Source organism: Perissodus microlepis, chromosome 9, assembly GCF_051167445.1.
Source record: "Perissodus microlepis isolate ML-2025 ecotype Zambia chromosome 9, ASM5116744v1, whole genome shotgun sequence".
Taxonomy (NCBI): Eukaryota; Metazoa; Chordata; class Actinopteri; order Cichliformes; family Cichlidae; genus Perissodus; species Perissodus microlepis.
In genome coordinates this window covers 7,926,561-7,948,542 of record NC_140469.1, presented here as the reverse complement: position 1 = coordinate 7,948,542, position 21,982 = coordinate 7,926,561, and the positions used below count along the sequence as shown (strand labels likewise).

Here is a 21,982-nt window from a genome sequence, read left to right as displayed (position 1 = left end):
ACGCAGAGCCCAAAATAAAATATATGTTCGCTGGACTTGGAAGCAGCAGGGGAGCTGTAGGGCGATTGGGGCGGGAGAAGGATGTTGGTGGCGGGCATGGCGTTATTGCCTTGTATCAATGTTTCAAAGGAGTTTCTTTAGTTTTCCTGCTGTCTTGTGTCGACAGTGAGAAATGAGGGGAGGTCACAGCAACTGTGGTGATACACGCAATAGGGTTGCAGTAATATAGGATCGTGTTGTATTGACTGATTGTTAGAAAACTTTTGATAAGCCACTCAAACCAGAGTCACACATGACAAACATTTTTCATTAAAAGACTAAAAGAAGTGGTCTGTCCATCAGTCCACTGCGTTACTTCTGACTGAAATGTGTTAAAATGATATAAAGAGTTGCCTTTTAATGCGGGAAATGTAAAATATTAAAGACTTTGTTAGTATCTTTGCTTCCCCCTTGAACCTCTTTTGAGTCTAAACAGCCATTACAACACATTTTCGTCTATTACCCTTGGTAAGTGTTGATAATTAAATATGAAAAAAAAAAACATGGATGGAAATATGTTTAAATGTCCAAAAACACTGCTGCGGCACAACACGGCACAACATTGTCATCATGTGAATTCAATTTATGCAATAAATCCTGCAACTTCCAGCACATTCGATCTGCATCAATCTCCAAAGAATTGCCTTCAGACATTTGCAAACACAGTTCATATGCAAACAGATAAACATGTACAAACACATATGCGTACAGACAAAGACATGCAATCTCCCCCAGACACACGCACACTCAAATATCCGTCTCTTCCCTCTCTTGGGATCTCGTCACCATAAGTAATGTGCAGTTTGCTATGAGGCCCCGCTGCAGGTTGAGTCACGCAACAGGAGGCAGCACATCACTACGGTCAATCTAACCTTTTGTTTCCTGTCCCACTGAGAAGCCTGACACGTTAACAGAAGCATCAGTGGATCGCTTCTGAACTCCGAATGAAGATCCGTGTAGTTTTTGTGCGATAATCTCTGTCATAATTTACTGCTTGACCGAAAGCCATGGGAATATTGTGTGGGGGCAATGACGACCTAATGCCCGAGCAATTCCCATGTAGCATATGGCTACGTGCGTTTAAATGAGTCACACAAACGGCTTGTCACATGCTGTTTGTTACTCCACGCGAAATAAATGCCCTCGTAAAACGTGCTGTTAAAAACCTGATTAAAGGTCTCGGGTCAAGTGAGTGCTGAACAGACCTCCTATGTTCTCTGATAAATGTCGACAGGCTTGACGCCTTCTCGCACTCTACTTCTCGCTTTCTCGTGCTTTCGGACGGAGGTCCGACCACACACAGAAGCACACTTCCCTTGGATGCTCAAGCCGCCAACATGTGAGAGTCCCCACCTAATTCATCAGCTCTGACACTCCTGTCTCACCCATATGTCACGCAACAGCACAGCCCTGCAAAGAAGGCAGGACCAAAGGGCAAAGGGCGCACACACACACACGCAAACAAAATCCCCCCATGTCCCAAATTCCCAATCACTAATTCAGAAGCAAATGTATGCAAACCAGAGCATGGCAGGAAAGTAAGTGCCAACCAAAGGGTAAAATATGGCACATAGTGTGGTAACAGTTGATATTAATACAACTGGTTTGGTGCTGTATTTACAGATGTAGCATGTTAAATGTTCCACATGATCGCCACACATACAGACAACACCCATGTGGTTTCTTACTTCCAGGAGGAGGCTGCTTTCATTCACGCCTGTGCCCAGTGGAAGGCTCTCTTTCCTGGGTTCAGGGTTAGAGGATGCTGTGCTCATGATGTGCTTCCTGCTGGTCTTGTCTTGGCTCGCTGTAAAAAAAAAAAAGAAAATAGGTAAACAGGTTGGCCCTTTCATTTAAAACAATAATCCAAAAGCCACCGGTCGGTTTGAGAATGTTAAAAATGAGAACAGAAGAGGTGGAAAGAACATCCCCAAACAAAACGAGAAGATCACAAATGCTTGATACAGCTCTGATTTAAATTTATCCTTATAGGGTTATGCGCTCATATGTGCTGTTGAAGGTCTGAATTCTTAACCTAATTCAATGCACATTCAGAATACAGAGCATATAACAAGGCCTGTGTCAAAACAGGAAACAGTTGACTTTAATAACAATAATAATTCTGTTTTCTCTGATATGGCAGCGAGAGAACACGACCGGCACTCAGACATGTGGCCGACACATTAACTGTATCGGTCTCCCTTTCTTAGGCGCTGCACTAATGCCAGGTATTACTCTGCGTGGTTGGCTGGTCTAACAAGACAAAACACTGGAAGATTTCATGACTTTAGAGGATTTCTTACACACGATACAGCCACATCCACATGCAAATCTCACTGGGCTACAGAAAGCCAGCCCAAAAAAAATTGAATGCTTTAGCGACATTTGAATGGGAAGTGGTTAACCAGACATAGAGCATTCACTTGTGGATGCTCATGCTCTCTGCTTTTACTGAACTGTGCAACAGATTCTCAGTCAACAATAACAAATATACTCAGCTGCTAAAAAAAGAACATCTTGTTTAAGCAACCCCCTGAATAAAGCATCATAGTTTTTTTTAAGTTGACTTATGCAGTTGCAGTTGTGCAGTTTTATACATTAAAGCTGATTTGTACTACATCACGAGAATAACACAATTACATTTTGTACTATTTCACATGTTATAACATAGAGGCACAATATGACAAAGTTCTTTGTGCACGAAAGTGTCGTTGACGAATAAGTAAAAGCCTTCTGGTTCCAGTGACTAACTAAGCCTGACCTCTGGCCTCTCTGTGGATCACAAAGAGGGCTCCTACTATATTTGACTCGAACAGGCTGACAATGTAATGAGCGGCCATTCAAATCTCTCGCTACACTGTCTCGTAACTAAGCACAGTTTTAACCTGGGTCTTCAAAGGTGAAATATGCCACCTGCATGCTTAAGCCCATGCAATTAGCTTACATGACTGTGGCATGTCGATTCGTCACATGTGCACACATGGTGACGTATGCATTGCGTGTCGAAGGCATGTTTGCGTGTTTCTCTCACAGGCTTGCTGTCAGGGAGCATGCAGCTCACTCCGAGTGACCGGCCCTTCACTCCATCATTCATTGTAGCAGGCACGGATTAGTCACGCCACACACACATACACACACACACACACACACACACACACACACACACACACACTGAGAGCATATATATCTGTACATCTACTGATGCTTCATATAGCTCCCACCTCCACTGAATAACCTCATTACAGCTTCCATCCTCCCCCCTCCACCCCATTCGCACTCCTTCAACTGCCCTCCTCCTCTCTCCACCCCGCCTTTGTTTCAGTCCATCGACGACTGATTTCACTGATTTTGTTGGAACAGTTCGCGTTCTCTTGAATCCACGCTGAAGCTTGCAAACCCTTTTTTTCTGCGCCCGTACAGTTTGTCAGGATGAATTTCTTTCACGTGCAATAATTCATTCCCCCAGTTGGAAAAGTAGGTTTATTCAAGCTGTACGAGGAAATAAATGCCCTAACGTGTGCAAGCGCAAGAGCTTTGACAGACAGCTACATTTTAAAAAAAGCCAGTAATAATGTTAAGTATTTTGTCATCACCTCTGCAGGTGCAAATGCATGCAAACAAACAGACTCAGTCACAGACACGCGAACACACACAAAACCCATTCTGTCCAATCACCGCAACATCATCCAACCAGTGGAAACCACTGCAGAGGGAAATGAATCTAATAACCGTCTTTATTTTCCTCCTTCAACGCCTGGTGCATTTTTTTGTTTTCTCTCTTACGGCAGCTTTTTGGAGAGGATGCAGCGTCAGGAAAGACAAACATACGGGATGATTAATTATCGGCACCGGCACTTCCTCTGCCAACAATACGGGCTTTATTCATCGCCGCTCATGTCTTCGGGTTTGCTTTTCTTTGCCTCTATTTTCTCCCTCTCTGGTCGAAAAAGGAAAACAGAGTAGGTAATGGTGAGGCGTTTATGTGCTCCGCGTGAGGACAGGGTGTTAAGTAAAAAGTGACAAGTAGCGGGATGTAGATGGTGCCAAAGGGTGAGGCTGAAAGTGTTTAGCTCCTTTTTAGTCAGCACCGTCTGTCTTTCCACTTTCACTGAGAATCTCAGGACCACCCGCCAAACACCGAGCATAACACAGCATGACTTCATTTTCACAGTCTAAGGCACAATTGTCTCAGCACTTCAATCACCAAACAGAACTTCTGGGATGACTGACGAGAGGAGCTTATAGTGATATTAGATGCGTTGATTTGTCTTAATAAATTAACATTATGAGAAGCGCTGTAATTCAGAGGGAGCCAAAGGACTTTCACAAAACTTTGAACAACCTGCTGGATGCCACCTGTGAGCAGAGCAGAGCCCTGTGTGGAGCAGGTATTAACTTAAACGGCCTCTAGGGGGTGAGGTGAGGTTTGGCACTGTAGCAGACGGATGTGTAGAGCACAGGCTCGGTTTGTTTGTCTGTTTTCAACTGCTTCTCCTCTAAAGCCACTTCCTCCTGTAACACCACCAAGAACACCTTAAAAAACAAAACAAAAGAAAAAAAGAAAGAACAAAAAGAGAGAGAAAACAGAAAAGCGATAAAAGAAGAGGCTGCATCCAATAAGAAGAAAAGACAGGGAGAGACAGTTGTTTCAGCAGAGGGGTGTAACGTTTCTGAGGGCTTGACATGCTTTTTTTTTTTTTTAAATAATGGGGATAAAAGACAAAAAAATAGTTACAAATTGATGCCAAATGCTGAATGCAGGAATCAAAGATGTCACGACATTATGCTTAAACATAATGCTGCAGAAGAGTTTTTATGACTATGCAAATTTATGAATTGCTTCAAGTCATGCACAAGGGTTGGTCTACTTTTAACATCATGTTCCTAAACAGAGCAATGCGCAGTGAGGAGCGAGTAAGTGTTTTTACACGGCTCATAGACACGAAACCAGCAGGCATCCTGCTCCAAGCTGAGTCAGTAAGGTGGTTATAGCTGCTGTTTCTGTAGTTTTTCACTATGTTACATTTAAAGTAAATGTTAGTAGAAGTTAGTCCAGTCAATTTTAGTGTTACGTTAAAACTGTTGTAGGTAACAATATACACAACTGTTAAAATTAGCTTGACTAACTATCTACAGCAGATGAACAGTATCTGAGAGTCTATAAAAATCCAGCAAAGATCTGACACAAGACGTAAGATGTGTATCTGGCCCTTCAACCGGTTACTGAAGCCTCATTAAAAAGGGTTTCAGTGGAGGGGCGGATGTCAAGAAGCCATTCTTAATGACAGAAAACTGGGAGAATACACAATAGCTGGACTGAAAACCAGTGGCAACAGATCTGATGGAGTGATGAATTCGTGGTTTAAATCTCTGTTTCAAACTGTCATCAATATATACGCAGGAAGTCGGGAGAGATGTACAACAGTGAGTTTTTTCAGCCATCTGCAAAGCACGGCAGAGGTGCTGTCATGATTTGGGCCTGCATTTCAGCCACAGGTGTTTGAGATCTTTTGAGACCACTGTGCCACGCCATCTGGACATGCTTCTGCAACAGTGATCTGCAACAGTTTCATTTTTCAGTATGACAATGATCCGAAACACACCGTCAATGCAGCAAAAGCATACCAGGATAGAAAAACACACAGTGAAACACTATCACGCACAAGGCCTCCCAAAAGCCTGGAGCTCAGCATTATCGAAGCAGTGTGGGATCATCTTGATAGAGAACAGAACAAAAGCCAGTCAAGGTCCAAAGAAGAAGAAGCCTGGAGAACTATTCCTGAAGACTACTTTACATTAAAGAAATTACAAGAAAGCTAAGAGGATTCAGATTGTGTTGAAGAATAAATGTGGTCGTACCAAATATTGACTTTATAGCCAGTATTTTTGCACATTTCACTAAATCACTGCACCTAGCAAAGTATATATACACTTTAAACGAGAGATACTAAAAATATTTATTCATTATTTATAATGAATGAAAAAAAAAAACCCAAGAAACTCCCAGCAAACATCACTGAAAAGTCATCATCTACCAGATAAAATCTCATTTCTGGTGAATGGCAGGGACACCTACACCCATTCATCTCTGTGCGCCCCTCACTGGAGTAGCAGGGGTGCCATCTTTTGGCAGCTGATCCACGGCTGTGCCAAGAAGAGCTCCAGACATGAACATGGGAGCGCAGTACAGCACAGCAGTTCTTCCCCTCCCACAAGGCTTGCGTGAGTAGAGAAAACTATGTGTGTGTGTGTTTTCATATGTGTGTGTGGAGGCTGGGTTGGCTCACTGCCACCTCCTTTGCCTATTCCCGCCCCCTTCCCTTAGCACTCTTCTCTCTCTCTCTCTCACTGCCGGCACAGGAAATCCACAGCAGAGAGAGCAATACTAACAGAGAGAGAGGCAGCGAGAGAGAGAGAGAGAGAGAGAGAGGAGCTGGCTGATCAAGGGCTGGTTGTCACGCGAGCGAGCCGTCTGTCAATCTCCCCCCCTTCCTCCTGACAGGCTGCTGGCGGACAGCCAAGGCCTTGCGTGCAAGCCGACGAGCCACATTAGCCCATAAAGAATTTCATAATAGCAACAGCTGTTAAATATTGATGACTGCTGGCAAGTGCTCAATGGCACTCTGCAAAAAGGTTAAGCCTCCTCTGTAATGGAAGCTAATACTTCATTATGCCAGAGATCAAATGTCCGGATCTCGCCTCGTCCAAATTTGAACTTTTTTTTTCTTGTTTTTGCAATAAAAAAAAAAAAAACACAAAAAAGGATTTACAGCTAGAAAAGTTTTGGGGCATTTCCCTGCTGTTCTAAAGACAAACAGAAGCAGACTTTTCCACTGCTTTTAACTCCAGCAGATGAGGAAACATACAGCACACTGACTCAATCATCCCACGTAACAATATTAACTTTAAACATGAGCTTCGTAAGCTCACCGATATTGTTTTAGATGAATGTTTTGGTTCCACTGTGACCTGCTATGTAAGATTACATTTAAATGAATGGAGAGATTTAGAGCAACTTTCTTTGTCTGTTAACAAAACAACAACTACAAACAGCACTTTTGTTGGAGGCAGCACAGGAATTATTTACCTTTCAGAGGAGATTATAATGCGAGCGAGTAATTTTTATTTTCCTGGGGGAGCATGCACATGTACTGTAGTTTGAGCAGCTAGGGGGAAGCCTATCTCTGAAGCAGGAAAAAAACAGAACCCTGATTCCTCAATAGAACGTAAACAAAGGCCTTGGTTGTGCGCCTAGATACTGAAGCAGAAGGGAAGTGATATTATGACAGAGCAAATGGGATCACACAGAATAGAGGACAAGATGTAAACTCAATTGTTTCCACTTCTCTGTTTTGGTTGGCAAGCAGTCGCCACACTCTACAGGAGTAATACGTCTCCACACATGAGCCTTTGGGCAAAACATACTTGCATGGTAACTTCTTCACTACCGCTACTGTATGTGGCTCTGTCTACATGGTGTACCATAAAACTGGCGCCACGCACCTTTTCCTTGCAAACACACACACACACTGGAGAACTATTATAGTGATCATAAATTGAAAGTCATCTAATTGCTTCTATAAATAGAGGACATGACTGATTGTGGCGCACATGCTTTATATGTGAGCGCGATGTTTGTCTGCAGGGAAAATTGCTTTTCTGATGAATCCGCCGAAATGAGCGACGCACAAGCGGAGCCAGCGAAAGGGCTGTCTAAACACTCCTAAATTTGGCTCGTCAAGCCCTAGGAAAATTAACCGCAACATCAGCTCAATGTGGTGCAATATTTATACAGACAATTAGAAAAGCTAACAGAATGCAAATGGACGCAGGCCCAAGGAGAATGTGCTTCGGCACGAAACGATGTGCTCTCTCTCCTCGCACGCACACGCGCACGCTGCATTCAGGCATGTGTTGCGTGAGATGAGCCAGTTATGCAGGAAAGCTTTTTATTTGACTGTACCCAAATGAATGCAACAGTGTCTTCTAATTGAAGACAACAAGACGCTGTAGTTTTCCTCCCGTGGCCGGCGATGTTCCACCAGCCAAACGTCGACCCTGGCCCTCGGTAAAGCTCCACGGGGTTGAACTCAGGATATAAACTCCCTCGTGAGTCACACAATATATTCCAGCAATAAAACTGCCAAGAGGCAGAATGACAACATGTGTGTGAGCACTGCATGTACACAAACAAACACACACAGTACAAGTGGATTTAGGAGGGAAACCTCACTATAAGGCGTATTGTCTTTTCCCTTCAATTTGCTTCCCTGTTTATGTCAAACCTCCGTGGACATGCACGGTCAAATCATGACATAATATATTTCCTTTCAGGCACCTCAGTGTCCAGACACAATTTAGCCTTGGTGACGCACTTCTTTGCAGAGTACTTTTTCTGCCTTTTTATTTTTACTTAGTTCGATTTCTGCCATACAGTCTGTTTTCCAGTTAGCCAACTGTAAAATGAAGTAACAAGAGTGAATACATTTCTAATGCATGCACTGAAATGAGTGCAACATCCCACATCTCAGATCTGCTGCACTACTGTAGGAGGCATCAGCTCTTGCACGCATATACAGTATGCGTTTTGCATGGATACCCTATAAATAGCTGTTCCTTGGATTCCTGTTTTGATGAGGATGGTTGTGGCCCGCTGCTCCCTCAAGGAGCTTGTGGTTAATAAAAGTTGCATTCAGGAACACCACCTGGCCACAATAAAGCACAGACCTCCTATTTTTGTACTCGCACAATCTCCGTTTTCATGAGCAGTCTGAGATTCAAGAGCTTGAAGTTGCCATACAGTGTCCTTTAAACTCTAACGTTTATGTGCGAGCTGCTGTAAAGTCCAAATTGCTGACTTTACGTTTAACTGTGGGTAAATTTGTAATGAAAACTTATCCTCTTTTTCTAAACAAACAGAAAACTCAGCAAACAGACGTGCCACGAGGTGAATGTGTTGTTTTAAGAATACAGTGAAAAGGGAGAGATAATGAAGAGGAAGAGAAAGAAGAGATGAGGCCTTGGTGCAAAATCAAGCTTACAATGTATAAAGTAAGCAACTATAAAGTGTTTCTCACTCATTCATCCTTATTCTTACTGAAGAAAGAAATACTTGAGACAAACTTGGGGAATATTTCTTTGTCTTATATCCCTAAACTTTGGTTTCTCTGAATTCTGAATGAGAGGAGAGGAAGGCAAGAGAAAGACAGAAAGCAGATAAGAGTCTGCAGCATCATGTGCGCTGCCACTTTAAATAAAATGGTGGTTTGTTGTTTGGTGTGCCAATTAATGTCATTCTTACTTAAAATGAGAGGGAGTGAAAGAACCACAACAAGCCCAAGATTATCACTCTGGTATTCTCCTCCTTGTTTAAGAGCCAAAAGCACTCCTCACTTCAGTCTCCATAAACAGGGAGTTAAGCAGGTTTCTGGAAAAAGAACCACACCTTTTTTAAAACCTTGATTCCTTCAGTGATCCAATTAGATTTTCTTTTTTTCATGTGTGAAACCTCTCCATAACGAAAGGGTAATCTGTTAAAAAGATTATGGTGCCGTTTCGGCCCATTGAGGCAAGTAATAATGGGCAGATGGTCCCTGAGGCTCAATCCATATGGGAGGGAAACTACACTAATGCCGCTGTAGCACGCAATGCTAAACAAATGCTAACCACTGACTTGTGGTGGGAAGACTGTTTCACAGCTTCAGAAAATACGTGTTGCTTAAATTTTACTGAAGGAGACAGTTTTTAGCAGGGGAGAGAGTGAGTTTGGTGAACGCAGAAAGTGGCTCAAAGCTGTACGTTTTAAAAAGTTCAAGATCAGACAATGGTAGCCCTACCATAGCATGTAACGGTGCTAAATGTTAAAAAGAAGGGCGTGGAAAGAGAAGTACAAGAGGTCTCTACTCCTAAAGGATTTTACCCTGGTAGGAATTTCTCGTTTAAGCTGGTGTCGTCCGAGTGGTTACCCTGCACCTAACGGAGTAGCACCAGTAGTTAGTTACAGTTACCAGCCACACCCGGTGCTCTTCCCCTAATGACTGTGCTTCAAGATGGTCTGTCTGCTCATGGCGAGGACTAGAGAAATACCAGTCCTTTATTACTAAACATCACTTTTCACACTCTTTTGCAAAAATCTACTCCCCACTGAGATCGCTTTTTACGCACATGACTCCAGTTGCACTACACTTTCTTCCGCTTTTTGAATATTTGTCTGAACGCAGTGACGCCGCTGACATCCTTTTTATAACATCACTGCTTTTCTTTCATTCATTATTTACACTCATTTTACTACGTCTGCTGTTTTGAAATATTGCATTTCGTACAAGATTAGCATTAGCAACAATCACGTGTGTATACATTTCTGAACTCTTTATTTTATCTACCATCTGATGGCTGTGTGGTGTGCTAGCAGCATATCATCAATGTGTAATTAAATGGGTGTGAGATGGTTAATGAGCCAAGGGTTGAGGAGGATCAAGTGACCCATGATGGTGATCATCCTTAATGCATGAAAGCCATTAACCTGTCAATCACTAGATGCTACCACAGGTGTTACATGTCCGCTGTGTCAGTGTGATCAATCTGTGAAGCGGGTAATCAAGAGCAATGGCTCCATAAAGTATTTATTTTGGCATCGGTTCACTTTATCTTTACCACTCTATTATCGTAAAACTCTATCCAATAAAATTTAAATTGAAAGAAATATTTCAGACCATGTCGTCCTTTGTAGTTTTAAAGAAAACAACATTTCAGCGAGTGAATGAAGCGGGTTTAACCTGATTTGACACTCGTTTGCATCACCCATTACCAACATTTTAACACTCATCTCCTTTTTTTTTGTTTTGTTTTCCTCATTAAAAATATCACAAACCCATTTGGCCAGTGACACTCTAACCCAACAGTAATCTGATTATCCAACACCTCATCCCATTAGGCTAGGGTGGCAAGAAAACACTGGATGTTCATAGAAACACCCTTAAGGTATTTTGACTGCTTTGACATAAAAAACCTCAAATTCACAATGAGGTTGACTGGAGTGGTAAGACAAAAGAAAATACTAAAACTGTTTAATTCTGGGGTCTACCTCACTATTGTTAAGACAATAGTGGTGGACTGCAAGACTCCAAATGAGGCAAAATGTTTCTACATGGCTGTTCTCCAGTAAGACCCACTGATGGCAAGCATCTATTCATTTTAAACTGCCTCCACATGTAACAACTTGCTCTTTTAGAAAAGCTCAAGTGGCAAAATATCCCAAAGAGCCCTTTGGGATGACTTTTATAAAGCTTGTTTTGAGAGAATATTTTGTGTCCACCCTGAGCACATGTGAAGAATGAGCTTTTTTTTTTTATTATAGAAAACTGGGAAGTTGCTGTAGTTATAATCCCTCAGGGGAAGGGCAGGTGAAAATATGTGAGTTGCATTGGGATAGCTGCTGTCACGTATATACATATCGTGACTGTACACTTCACATTTTCCCATCCGTGCCCCCTTGCACGTCACAACTACACTCCAATCCAAGCCTCTTTATAAGTGTTTGCTCCTATCACTTCATTTGGCACAGGGAGGGAGGACGTATTCCCCCTGTGTCGTCACCCAGCAGGCAATATGCTACTGTGTGTGTGTGAGAGAGAGACTGTAGGATATGGAGTCGGGTAGTGAGATGAGAAGGGCTTAAAGGGGAGTGATGGTGGGATCATGCAAGCTTGCTGAAAGAGGTAAAGTCGGGGGCAAGTCACGGATGGCAGGACTCGCTGCAGATGCCACCTAGTCACCACTTCGTCTCCTGGCATCTGGTGTTAGTGTGCTAATATGAGTTTATATATGTTTGTGTGTGTTATGTTGAATTCCCGACCAACTGATGAGATTTGCAGGGTGTAAACAAACACGGACTTGTCTGGCCTCTCTAAACAGGCTGTTGCTCTAAATAGGAAGACTATTTTTGTGACTGAATGTGCAAAGCTGCAAAATGCAGCACACCAACCTGTGTGAAGTTTGGTGTGCTAGAAGGCAGCACACCAAAAAGTTGGAGGACATACCTTTTTATTTTAAGGGGCACTCCACCTGCTCCACCTTACCCTTTAATGTGAGTCTTGTGAAAACAGTTGCATGACAGCAGGTCTTTGTCAAGTCTGGGGAAATGACCCATGATGATATCATAGGGATGTCACTACTGCTATCTTAGCATTTAGCAAGATAACACTTGCGTATGGCATGACTATATGAGCATATAGTAACTGTAGGAGACTTTCTTTGGGGAGAGCAGGCACCTTATGAAAGAGCATCCTTTCTAATAAAAAGAAGAAGAAACCCCCACTCCATTTCAACAGAAGACCTGCAGCTCAGGAAGTCTCAACTGTTTACTAGACATTAACTGAACAAGACAAAAAAAATGCATGGGTAGCTGTACTGAATTCCTGCGTGTAGAAAGCAAAGCTGTAGTTACAGTAAAACAAGCCTCCTGCCAACATATAAAACTTTTTATTGTGCTGATGACCTGAACAAGCTTAGCAGGTTTAAAAACAGAAAAAGCAGATACTCCAAGTGCCTGTGAACTCGATCACAGGGCTGAAGCCACTGGGCTGAGGGCACCTGTGTAACACAGCTTTTTAGCTCTTGCCACAGCGAGGACTAGAGCTACTTTAAGCAGTAAGCAAATGAGTCTTTAAAAAAAATTACAGCACAATGACCTTGCGTGTGTGTGGCTTTGTGAGTCATTACAGGCCAGGATTCATTTTTTTCGCACACTGCAAGTGTTCGTGCATATGACACAGCAGTTGTTTGTGTATGTATGTTTTAGCCTGGTAAGGATCTCATCACCATGTGGTAAAATCCTCCTTGTCCACTAAAATAAGAGCCTGCTTCTCACGGAAGCAAGGTCGGAAGCGGTGATGAGCGCACGCGCGTGCGTGTGTGCATGCTTGTGTGCGTATCTGAATCAGGGAGAAAGAGGGATTGTTTTAGACAGCCAAGCAGAGTACAGTAGGGCGCAGCAGGGTCAGCAGACAGAATCGAGTGTCTCTATCCACTGACCCAAAAGCCTCTGCGGCCCAGAGTCACACACACACACACACACACACACACACACACACACACACACACACACAGAGAGAGAAACTGCATATTTCACTGCCTTCAATGTGCAAAATATATTAAGTCTTAAGTGTGTTTGACTGGAACTTAAAACTGGGATATCAATCTTGTGTGCTAATGTACGTCATCTTTGATTTTGGTTAACACAAATGGAAATATTGCATTTAAAGCGATGCTGAAAAGCAAGAAAGTACAAACAGATATTGGGGATAATTCTTTTTAATGAGTTATTATTGCACAATGATCACCTTGGTTAAAATTTGACCTTAGCTCGGGCGAAGCTATAGATTTATCTGGATCCTAAATCATGCTTTTGTGCTCCTGGCCTATAAAGAAATCTGCACATGGTAAAGAGCAACTCTGTAAATCTGAGGCAACGGATAAATGTGGAAAACCTTTTCAGAGAAAATATTGCTAGCTAATTTGATTTATGGGAATAGTAGGCAAGATTCATTCATTACATAATTCAATTTGTTGAGATTTATGTTACTTATAAAGACATCATTTGAATGAAAATGCGAGATGAGATCATGTGCATCTGATATTTGTTTTCAAGCTGCAGATTGAAATGTAATCAAACAAACATGCATCTGTCAAAGTCTTTTTCTTTTTTAAACCAACAATGGTCGGGTACAGAGTCCTGAAGTGACTTTTGGAGGTTTTATATTTGGAAGAAGTCAGAGAATTCTGGAGAAAGGCTAAAAACTTGCCGGGAATCCTTGCTGAAATGCTGAACATCGGGACCTAATGTGTGGCACACTCCTTAAACAACCCTTGCAATTATCGCCTCTGCACTAATGAACCTCACATTACACCCGTGTCATTAAAACCGCCTTTTAGGTTCAGCAACATATAAACTTCCACATCGGCCCTTTGGTGGTGTCCTGCAGCTGAGACCTGCGGGTAACACTGCCAGACCCACGCCCACAATCTGCCCATCTAAGGCTGCAGATCTGGCTGCTTTCAAGCCATTTCTAATTTTATAGCATTCACCTCACGGTGCTTTAAATCTCATCTACAAACGCTCTGCTCGCAGACAGCAAACTCCAAGTTTCTTCTCTGTTCTTCTTATCACCTTTACTCTCTGATGTTGCAACCCTGTTTCCTCACAGACATCATCAGAGTTTTATCTAATCAAATCTAACTGCTGTGCTGAGTCAGATGTGACATGGCAGCATTCATGAGATAAAGTTCTCCTTAAAAACAGGCTGAAGTGTTGTGGTTTGAAACCCTGACCCAGAAACTGAAGCAGCTGCTTTGTCCATTGACAGCTTCTATGTAAACTTGACTAAAATCATTTTAAACCTTGGAAATCACTTGTTAGGCTCCAGATTTTGTTTTTTTAGCTTGTTGCTTGGAGTTAACTCTGCATATATGAAAGCACGTATGCAATCTACATCAGAGAAAATGCAGCAAGACACATCAAACATGGTGAAAGTGACGAACATGTGTTTCCAGAGTATTCCATGCAGGGCCATGCTGTGCTGGACTGAGCGTCACACTGCAGGCCAGTCCTCCTGTGTTTTCTGCTTGACTTTTCAGCTGATTTATGAGCAGGACCACAGAAATTCCTGTGCAATAGCTTCAGGATGTCACCACAATAAGAGGAGCATTTCTGATTAGGGAAAGTATTAGCAGCTCAAAAACACGGCCGTCACTGCGAGCGGCTCACGCAAGCCAATGCAGATCCTCATCTCCTCTCTGCTGAACAAAGATTTACTGCGCTTTCTGCTCTTTTATTCATCTGATTGTGAATATTTGATGTAGCATCTCCCTATGTCAGCTCGGTGCTTTAATCTTCCTTAAATTATGTGTCATTTTTAAATCGGTCAGGTTTTTCAGTGTCCTGGGATCGAAATCAGTGTCAGAGAAAATATGCAGATGCACTTACACTTAATAATGCACACACATCTACTCGCACAGCCTTTTGGGGATATGGTCTTGCTCGAAGACACTTCAGCGCACAGCTGCTGCTGCTGGGTTTGAACCACTGTCCATTCGGTAGGCAAGTCTCCCGTTAAACCCAGACACACACGCACACACACACACACACAAAATAAACACACCAAACACCCACATCCTCCTCACCCAACAACAGTGCCGCAACTGTTTCTCATGTGACAGAAGAGTGGGGGGGTGGGGTGGGGGAACTGCTGAGTCGAGGGAGTGGCGAGGAATAGCGTGCGAAGACCTAATGCAATGTTTCAACCCCAGATGGGTCACATCAGTAGCCCGCAATCAACAAATTTGGCCCTGCCAAGTTTACACGCTTTCCATGTCAAAAGGGATGGAGGAGAGAGGAGAGAGGGAGGACGAGAACCCACCCATCGCCCCCACCCCTAGGCTCCCTTTCAGTGCCATCACAGGTTATAGTTATTCATCGCTGTGACTGAAGAGAAGAGAAGAGAAGAGAAGAGAAGAGAAGAGAAGAGAAGAGAAGAGAAGAGAAGAGAAGAGAAGAGAAGAGAAGAGAAGAGAAGAGAAGAGAAGAGAAGAGAAGAGAAGAGAAGAGAAGAGAAGAGTCCACACTGTGGGCAGGAGGAGCTCTGTGGTCAGCCAATCCATTTCCTCAACGACACCAGTGATTATTTGCGCCACCGCGAGCCCATTTAGGGCTGGAAAAAACCTTTGTATCTGTCTGCAGTAGTTAGGCCGAGCCAAGCGGACACCTGGCAAGTAACTTTAGACGGAGGGCTTTTCAATGTGTTCACAGTAGTGATATTTAAATAAGACTGATGATATCACAGTCTCTGGAGAAAGACATCTCGAGATAGCAGAAGTTTCAGCATCCTGCTCCGAATTATCAGTGACAAATCACACCCATGCGTGCTTGAGTTTGCACAAACGCACACAGGAGCACCATAGCGATCTATATGAAATCTTTCGCACAAATAGACTGGGAGAGAGAGCTCTGTAGAAGTCTATTCTCAGATCAGTGTGTGGTCTTGTCATTCACTCTTTGTTTCCACTGTGGCCTCTCATCTTTAAATAGCCTGCTATAATCTGTCCATTCAAGCACAGACACATCGAGTTTCAGACCAAATTTTACACTGCATGGTGCCGTTTGACGTCTATCACTGGGAGCTGGAAGAATGATGCACATAATGATGGAGTCTTTAAATAAATGGAAAGTTCACTTTCTCTCACGCTGGAAGAAAACCATTAACGTTTTGTGAAGTATATGTAAAACGGGACACTGTTTCCTGTTTAAGTACATGTACTTTTAAAACTGATAAAAGAAAGCTTCCTGACAGTCTGTGGGCTAATCCTCATGACTGTCTTGTTTGCGGAAGAACAACTGAATTTTCCCTAAAGGGTGGCTGAATATAGTGCTGCGACACCAGCACCAACTCACATTCCAAGCTAAGAAAGACACGGGAAGAGGGTAATAATAAAAGAATGGAATTCCTTTGCAAGATAAAAAAAAAGAGAGGGAGGGAAAGATAAAGAGAATCCAGGATGGGAACTATCATAAAAAAGAACAGAGAATGAGATTCAAAGTCTTTTTCCCATCGGACAATAAAACATGAAAAAGTGTGTGTGTTAGAAGGAAGGAGAAATCCTCTGTGGCTCCGCTGTACTGTGAAGGAGAGTCAGAGAGGGCTCCAGATGTGTCTCAAACATGCTTCAAGTTTCATTGTGATACTTAGTGGGTCTTAGAGGAGCGGGCCCGGGGTTCGCATTAAACCCAATCCAGCCTGGCTTAGGTTCACGCGCAACCAGATGGCTAACATATGAAGCATAGTTTGACACCAACTGTGTAGTTATCCTTAAAAAAAGAAAGACAAAAAAGAAAACACAACTATACACAGCACCCCTCAAATTATTTTGATTTATTATGTAGCTACCAACTAGATGCCAAACACCATTTCCACAGCATCTGTCAGCAGCTGTGGAAACTGATCTACAGCATCCAACCATCACGTGTGGATGTAAATGCTCAATTTAAATTTTTTCTGATGCACGTGTAAAATACGTCTAAGATCTACAAGTCAGAGATTCTCAAAAGCTCCCAGCAAACGCAGGATGAGGATGCGGTGACACCTCTCCCTCGGTTTCAACACTTCAGCGACTGACATCACCTCTCCCTTCCTGCCTCTGTCTCCTCCTCTCTGTGCTCGATGCTCACAGCTTCTCCCTGTCCAAACATTTAGTGTCACTGTGCCACAACAGAGAAGCTCACCTTTGATCATCGGCAGTGAATCACCGAGGCAGCGAAAGGTCAAGACAGCACGGGGGGACAGATTATGTAAAATAAATATATAAAACTGGAACCACCTTGTTTAGGCCATTTTAAAGAAATTAGTCTGAGGATCAGAGCTGATTTTATTTTTTAATCAGCAGAAATATTTACTGATACATCCCCTCTTTAAAGTAAGACTACTAAAACACTGCATCAAGACAAGAATCGTGCACACTGCTTTCCAAAATCCAGTTATTGTAAACATTTTCTCTGCTCTTGAACTTCTTTTTGAAATAGAAACTTTAAAAACAGAAACCACGATTGCTGTAGCTAATTCTTTTAAAGGTCCTTTCCCTCACATGTCAAACATGTACTTAGAAGACGGCTGGATTAAAACACAGCTACAGTTAAAGAAGCCATAGCGGCCTTTCTGTATCTCCAGTTCCCATTTTCTTGACCCAGAGCCAGAGAAGCTGATTGATAATCTGCCAACTGGAACGTAAACTGTTATGCTAAAGGCATTTTCTGTGTACTACTTTTGTTACTTTTAATTTGGCACATGATCACACAGCAACATCAGCTTCAGTGCTCTTGAAATAAAAAAGAAAGATACGCCAACAACGGAAGGAAGAAAAGAGGCAGAAAAATGTTGCTTCTGATGGCTAGCTCCAGGTGAAGAGTGTGTGTGTGTGTGTGTGTGTGTGTGTGTGTGTGTGTGTGTGTGTGTGTGTGTGTGACTGATCTTATCTGATCATTGTTTGGAAAGACACCTCGCATCCTCGTGGGATCTGGGGAGCGTCTGTGCGGCGCTGTATCTATTTATTTTGTTTTGTAACTAAGTGAAATGTGCGTGTGTAGGAGTGCCATCCTCATGAATACCTGATCGGTGTCAACTACGTCAGCAGAGTGTGTGTGTGTGTGTGTGTGTTTTCGTGCATATGAATATGTATGTGTCTATGTGAGAGGGAAAGGGCTGGGATTCCCTAAACCATTTTCAGTAAATCCTCAACCAGCACGGATTCCCAGGCATTGCGTGCGGCAGGGCGGGCCTCCCAAGCGAAACCACGCCTCCCCACGCAAACTGCGAACACACATACCTACTCAGGAGGAACGGACCAGCGTAACAGTTAGGTGTAAGGCTTGAGCTGGTGCCGTGGGGAGAGTTAATGGACTTCATCCATTTATTCACCTGTCATCCCCAAGCTGGTCCTTCCGTGACCAAATGAGACCTTTTATCTCTATTACAGTCTGCATCTGGTTAACCTCATCAGTGGATCAGTGCACATCAGTGGAAATGCATATCCCCCCGTATGGTCTCGACAGCACTTGTGGAAACAGAATGATACTTATCTTATAAAAATGAGAGCAACGATCCTTTGCAAAGAATATCACTGAGCTGATCTTCAATGTGCTTGTGATTTAGCCACGGCAGAAACACCTGAAGACTAATGCGGTTTCATGGGTTAAAGAACAGTAAAGCTGATGAGTCTCACATGTAGAGGAAGCTCTGGTTGCAGTGTGGGTGGTCAGTCCACAACAGATCAGAGGACTGACAAGAAAAACTTGTTTGAACTGTTTCTATGCGTGTGAGGCCGTGTTTTAGTGGTGGTTGTGTGTTTGAGGGTGAGAGTGCAGCCTATTATGGTCGACTACACCAAAACATGTCATTGCTGAGAAATGGTTGGTTCTCCACCTCCAGACTATTTTCAGTGAAGGCTTTTGATTTCGAGTGGCATACTGCAGACGTCCAGATAAACAAAGGCTGCTTCTTGCTTTGGGTATTGAAACATTTACTGGAGAAATTGGATTTCAAATTGGAAAGTGCTGAAATATGAATCCCAGTGGACGGTGAGTTGTTAGTACAAATACTCCCGTGCATTTACGTGGCCGATGAGTACGGCTGTAATTTCCAAACTGGGGATCCGCTGGCATCAAGGTGGCCAGCACTGTGAAGAGATCTTTACAAACTGTGCTGCAGAGAAACCACCAGCAACTCTACGACTTGCAGGACGATTAGTTGTTTTGTTCCCTGTGTTCTGGACACAAGCACCTCACATTGAGAGGAACTCACTGTATAATTGATGATCTATATCGAGCACTTGCTAGACAGTAACGAGATAATATGAGATCTTGACAAACATGGCAACTATTGGAAGCTTTGAAATACTGTTTTCCACTTGTTAAATTAGACATTGTTATATTTTATTTTATTAAGTTTAATATTTATGAGGTTCAGTTAGGGCTAAGTCAAACAGATTGGTGGGTGATCGTCTGGCAACCTCTGTTTCTAGGGAAAATGTATTCCCCAACCAGTTGTTGAGTTGTTGCTGGTAAAACTGGCTGCAAAGAGGGTTCTACACCAAAAAATGTGACTCCTTTGGTCGCTAGAAGATCTATGGTCCTGTGTAGTTTGCACAGAAGACGGCGGATTGTTTGCATGCACTCACTAGCTATGAGACAAGAAGCAATTTGAAAAACTGCAACACAACCGGAAATAATTTACCTTCAAAGTAAAAGTTGTGCCTCAGCACTGCAGCTAATAGATTTCGAAGGTGTAACATTTACTTTGAAGGCAGACATTCTCAGTTTCTGGTGTGCATCACACTGTCGCTCAAAGAGTAGCTGGTGAACTTTTACAGACGAGTTGGCATCTCACATGCAAACTATGGGTCACTGTGGTAATCTGCTGGTGGCCAAAGCAATTGCAAGAAGCTATTTTGTTGCAGCACTGCTTACCTCTTTGTGACCAATTTAACCTAGCAACTGCCAGGAACCCACCAACCAGTCGGAGAATGCAAATTTTTCCCTCGCAACCAGAGTTTGGCAGAAGGTCATCGACATGTGACAGCAGCCTTAGTCATTTGACCATACATCGTCACATGTTCAAAATGGGGGACAAATTCTCGTTATATAGTCGTTGGTCATGTGACTGCAACAGCTGAATAGCAGTAAAATAGCTGACTAGTTGACATAAGAAGCCCATGTCATCAAAAAATTTATATACAATGTTCTGGTGGAGGTATATCTAAAAAACATTGTTGAAACTTGGTCGTATTTTGAGTTGTTTTTCCTCAACAAAAGTCTGAAATTCAGGTTTAACTGATCTGAAGACCACAAACTGAAACACGTTGGTCAAGTAATGAAGCTGCTCTTCATACCACAAGTGTTGCTGAGGCTTCAATCTCTTTGATTGATTTGTTAAACAGACACCATAAGTCAGCCTCTGCCTGGAAATTAATACGATTAAGAAAATGATGCTATTGAAAGCGTATATCCTGCACAAGCACGAATGTGTGTCCATGTGTGCAGCCTTGATGTGTTAACCTGACACTATTACAACACGGTGATGTACACCACCTGTGCAAACAGAACTACAAAGACTTCCTTGTTTTAATGGGCTGGGCCTTTAATTAGCCTTTAATTGGGCTAAAACTCCCACCGTTAGGACAACGAGAGACAACCAGCCATCTGTGGAATGAATGCGGGCAGTAAAAGAGATTAAGCACGTGAATGCCTGGAAAATTACTTTTTCCTACATCAACCACTCAGTAATCAGTCATTTTAAATGGTGTATTCAGCATTTCTAAGAACTACATGCATTAGGATGTAGGATCTTTAAATTCAAAAGGTTATCTTGATTAGAAGTAGTAGGCTAAAGTTTTCAGTAAGGTGTCTGTCAAAGCACACACACCTCTATACCCAAAATAATCCACGACTTCAAACCACATCTCAGAAGTTATGCAATGTTCAAACATGTGGCCTGTAGTGAAAACAAACCATGGCACGCAATGGGAGAGAGGTCATTTTATTCACTGTAGAGTCCTACCGCATCCATCTACCTGCTCCCTCTTAGACTACATACGCATTTTAGAGGGAAAGCGGTCAAATATTATTACCTCAGCAACATGCCACTGAGTTTTTCCTGACATAAGTCAAGACCTTAAATAGACTGAACACTGGAGCAGGGATACACAACGTCTTACTCCTGGAGTCACTGAATAACAGAAGGAATCCGTTAACAAGTTGGACTAGACAGCAGAGGGAACAGAAAGTGACAATGCAACAAAATGAACTGGAACCAATCCTGATGATGAGGTGATGATCCCTGATGATGGGAGGCGGCTGAACAGAACTGGAGTGTGTACTTAATGACTGATAGGAAACATGTGGCTGCTTCTTTGAGGTCTGTATGTTTGGTCATTTTCATGTAATAGCTAACACATCAGGGTGGAAGCAAACCAGACAGAGGGTTGTCTTTTTCCTTTTTTTTCTGCTTTGTAATTATACACCAATACAGCTCACATTCGCCAGTATTTTAAACACCAAGATCAACATTTCTTTCTATACTGACAATAATCTTAGAAAAATCTAACATTCCTTATTTGTTTTGTCTTTATAGACAAGCTTGAAAGCTGGTGCAGCAGGTGATGTGAGACTATAAATGACATCTGATTTTTTTTTTTTAAACAGAAGAAGAGTCAGCAGCAGTAAATAAAATGAAAGCACCATGTGTCGATCCATTGTTCTGAGTTTGTCTGTGTGTGGATCTAGACAGCATCCTGTGGAGAAGCATAGGGAAACCATACCATTGTGTTGGTGTGTGTCGACACCTCCTTCCTACCTCCCGCCTCACCAACGCTTTTACTGAAACGGACATACAACAATAGA

General features: G+C 42.7%; 1 protein-coding gene across 1 annotated transcript in view; it reads right to left on the bottom strand.

Annotated features, from left to right (window-relative positions):
* The window catches only part of ahrra (aryl-hydrocarbon receptor repressor a), a 61,975-nt gene that overhangs the window by 13,975 nt on the left and 26,018 nt on the right, over window positions 1-21,982 (bottom strand). Inside the window, exon 4 of the mRNA XM_084938893.1 lies at window positions 1,728-1,846. Within this exon, the coding sequence (XP_084795019.1) occupies window positions 1,728-1,846 (119 nt within the window). The remainder of the gene's footprint in view (window positions 1-1,727; window positions 1,847-21,982) is intronic.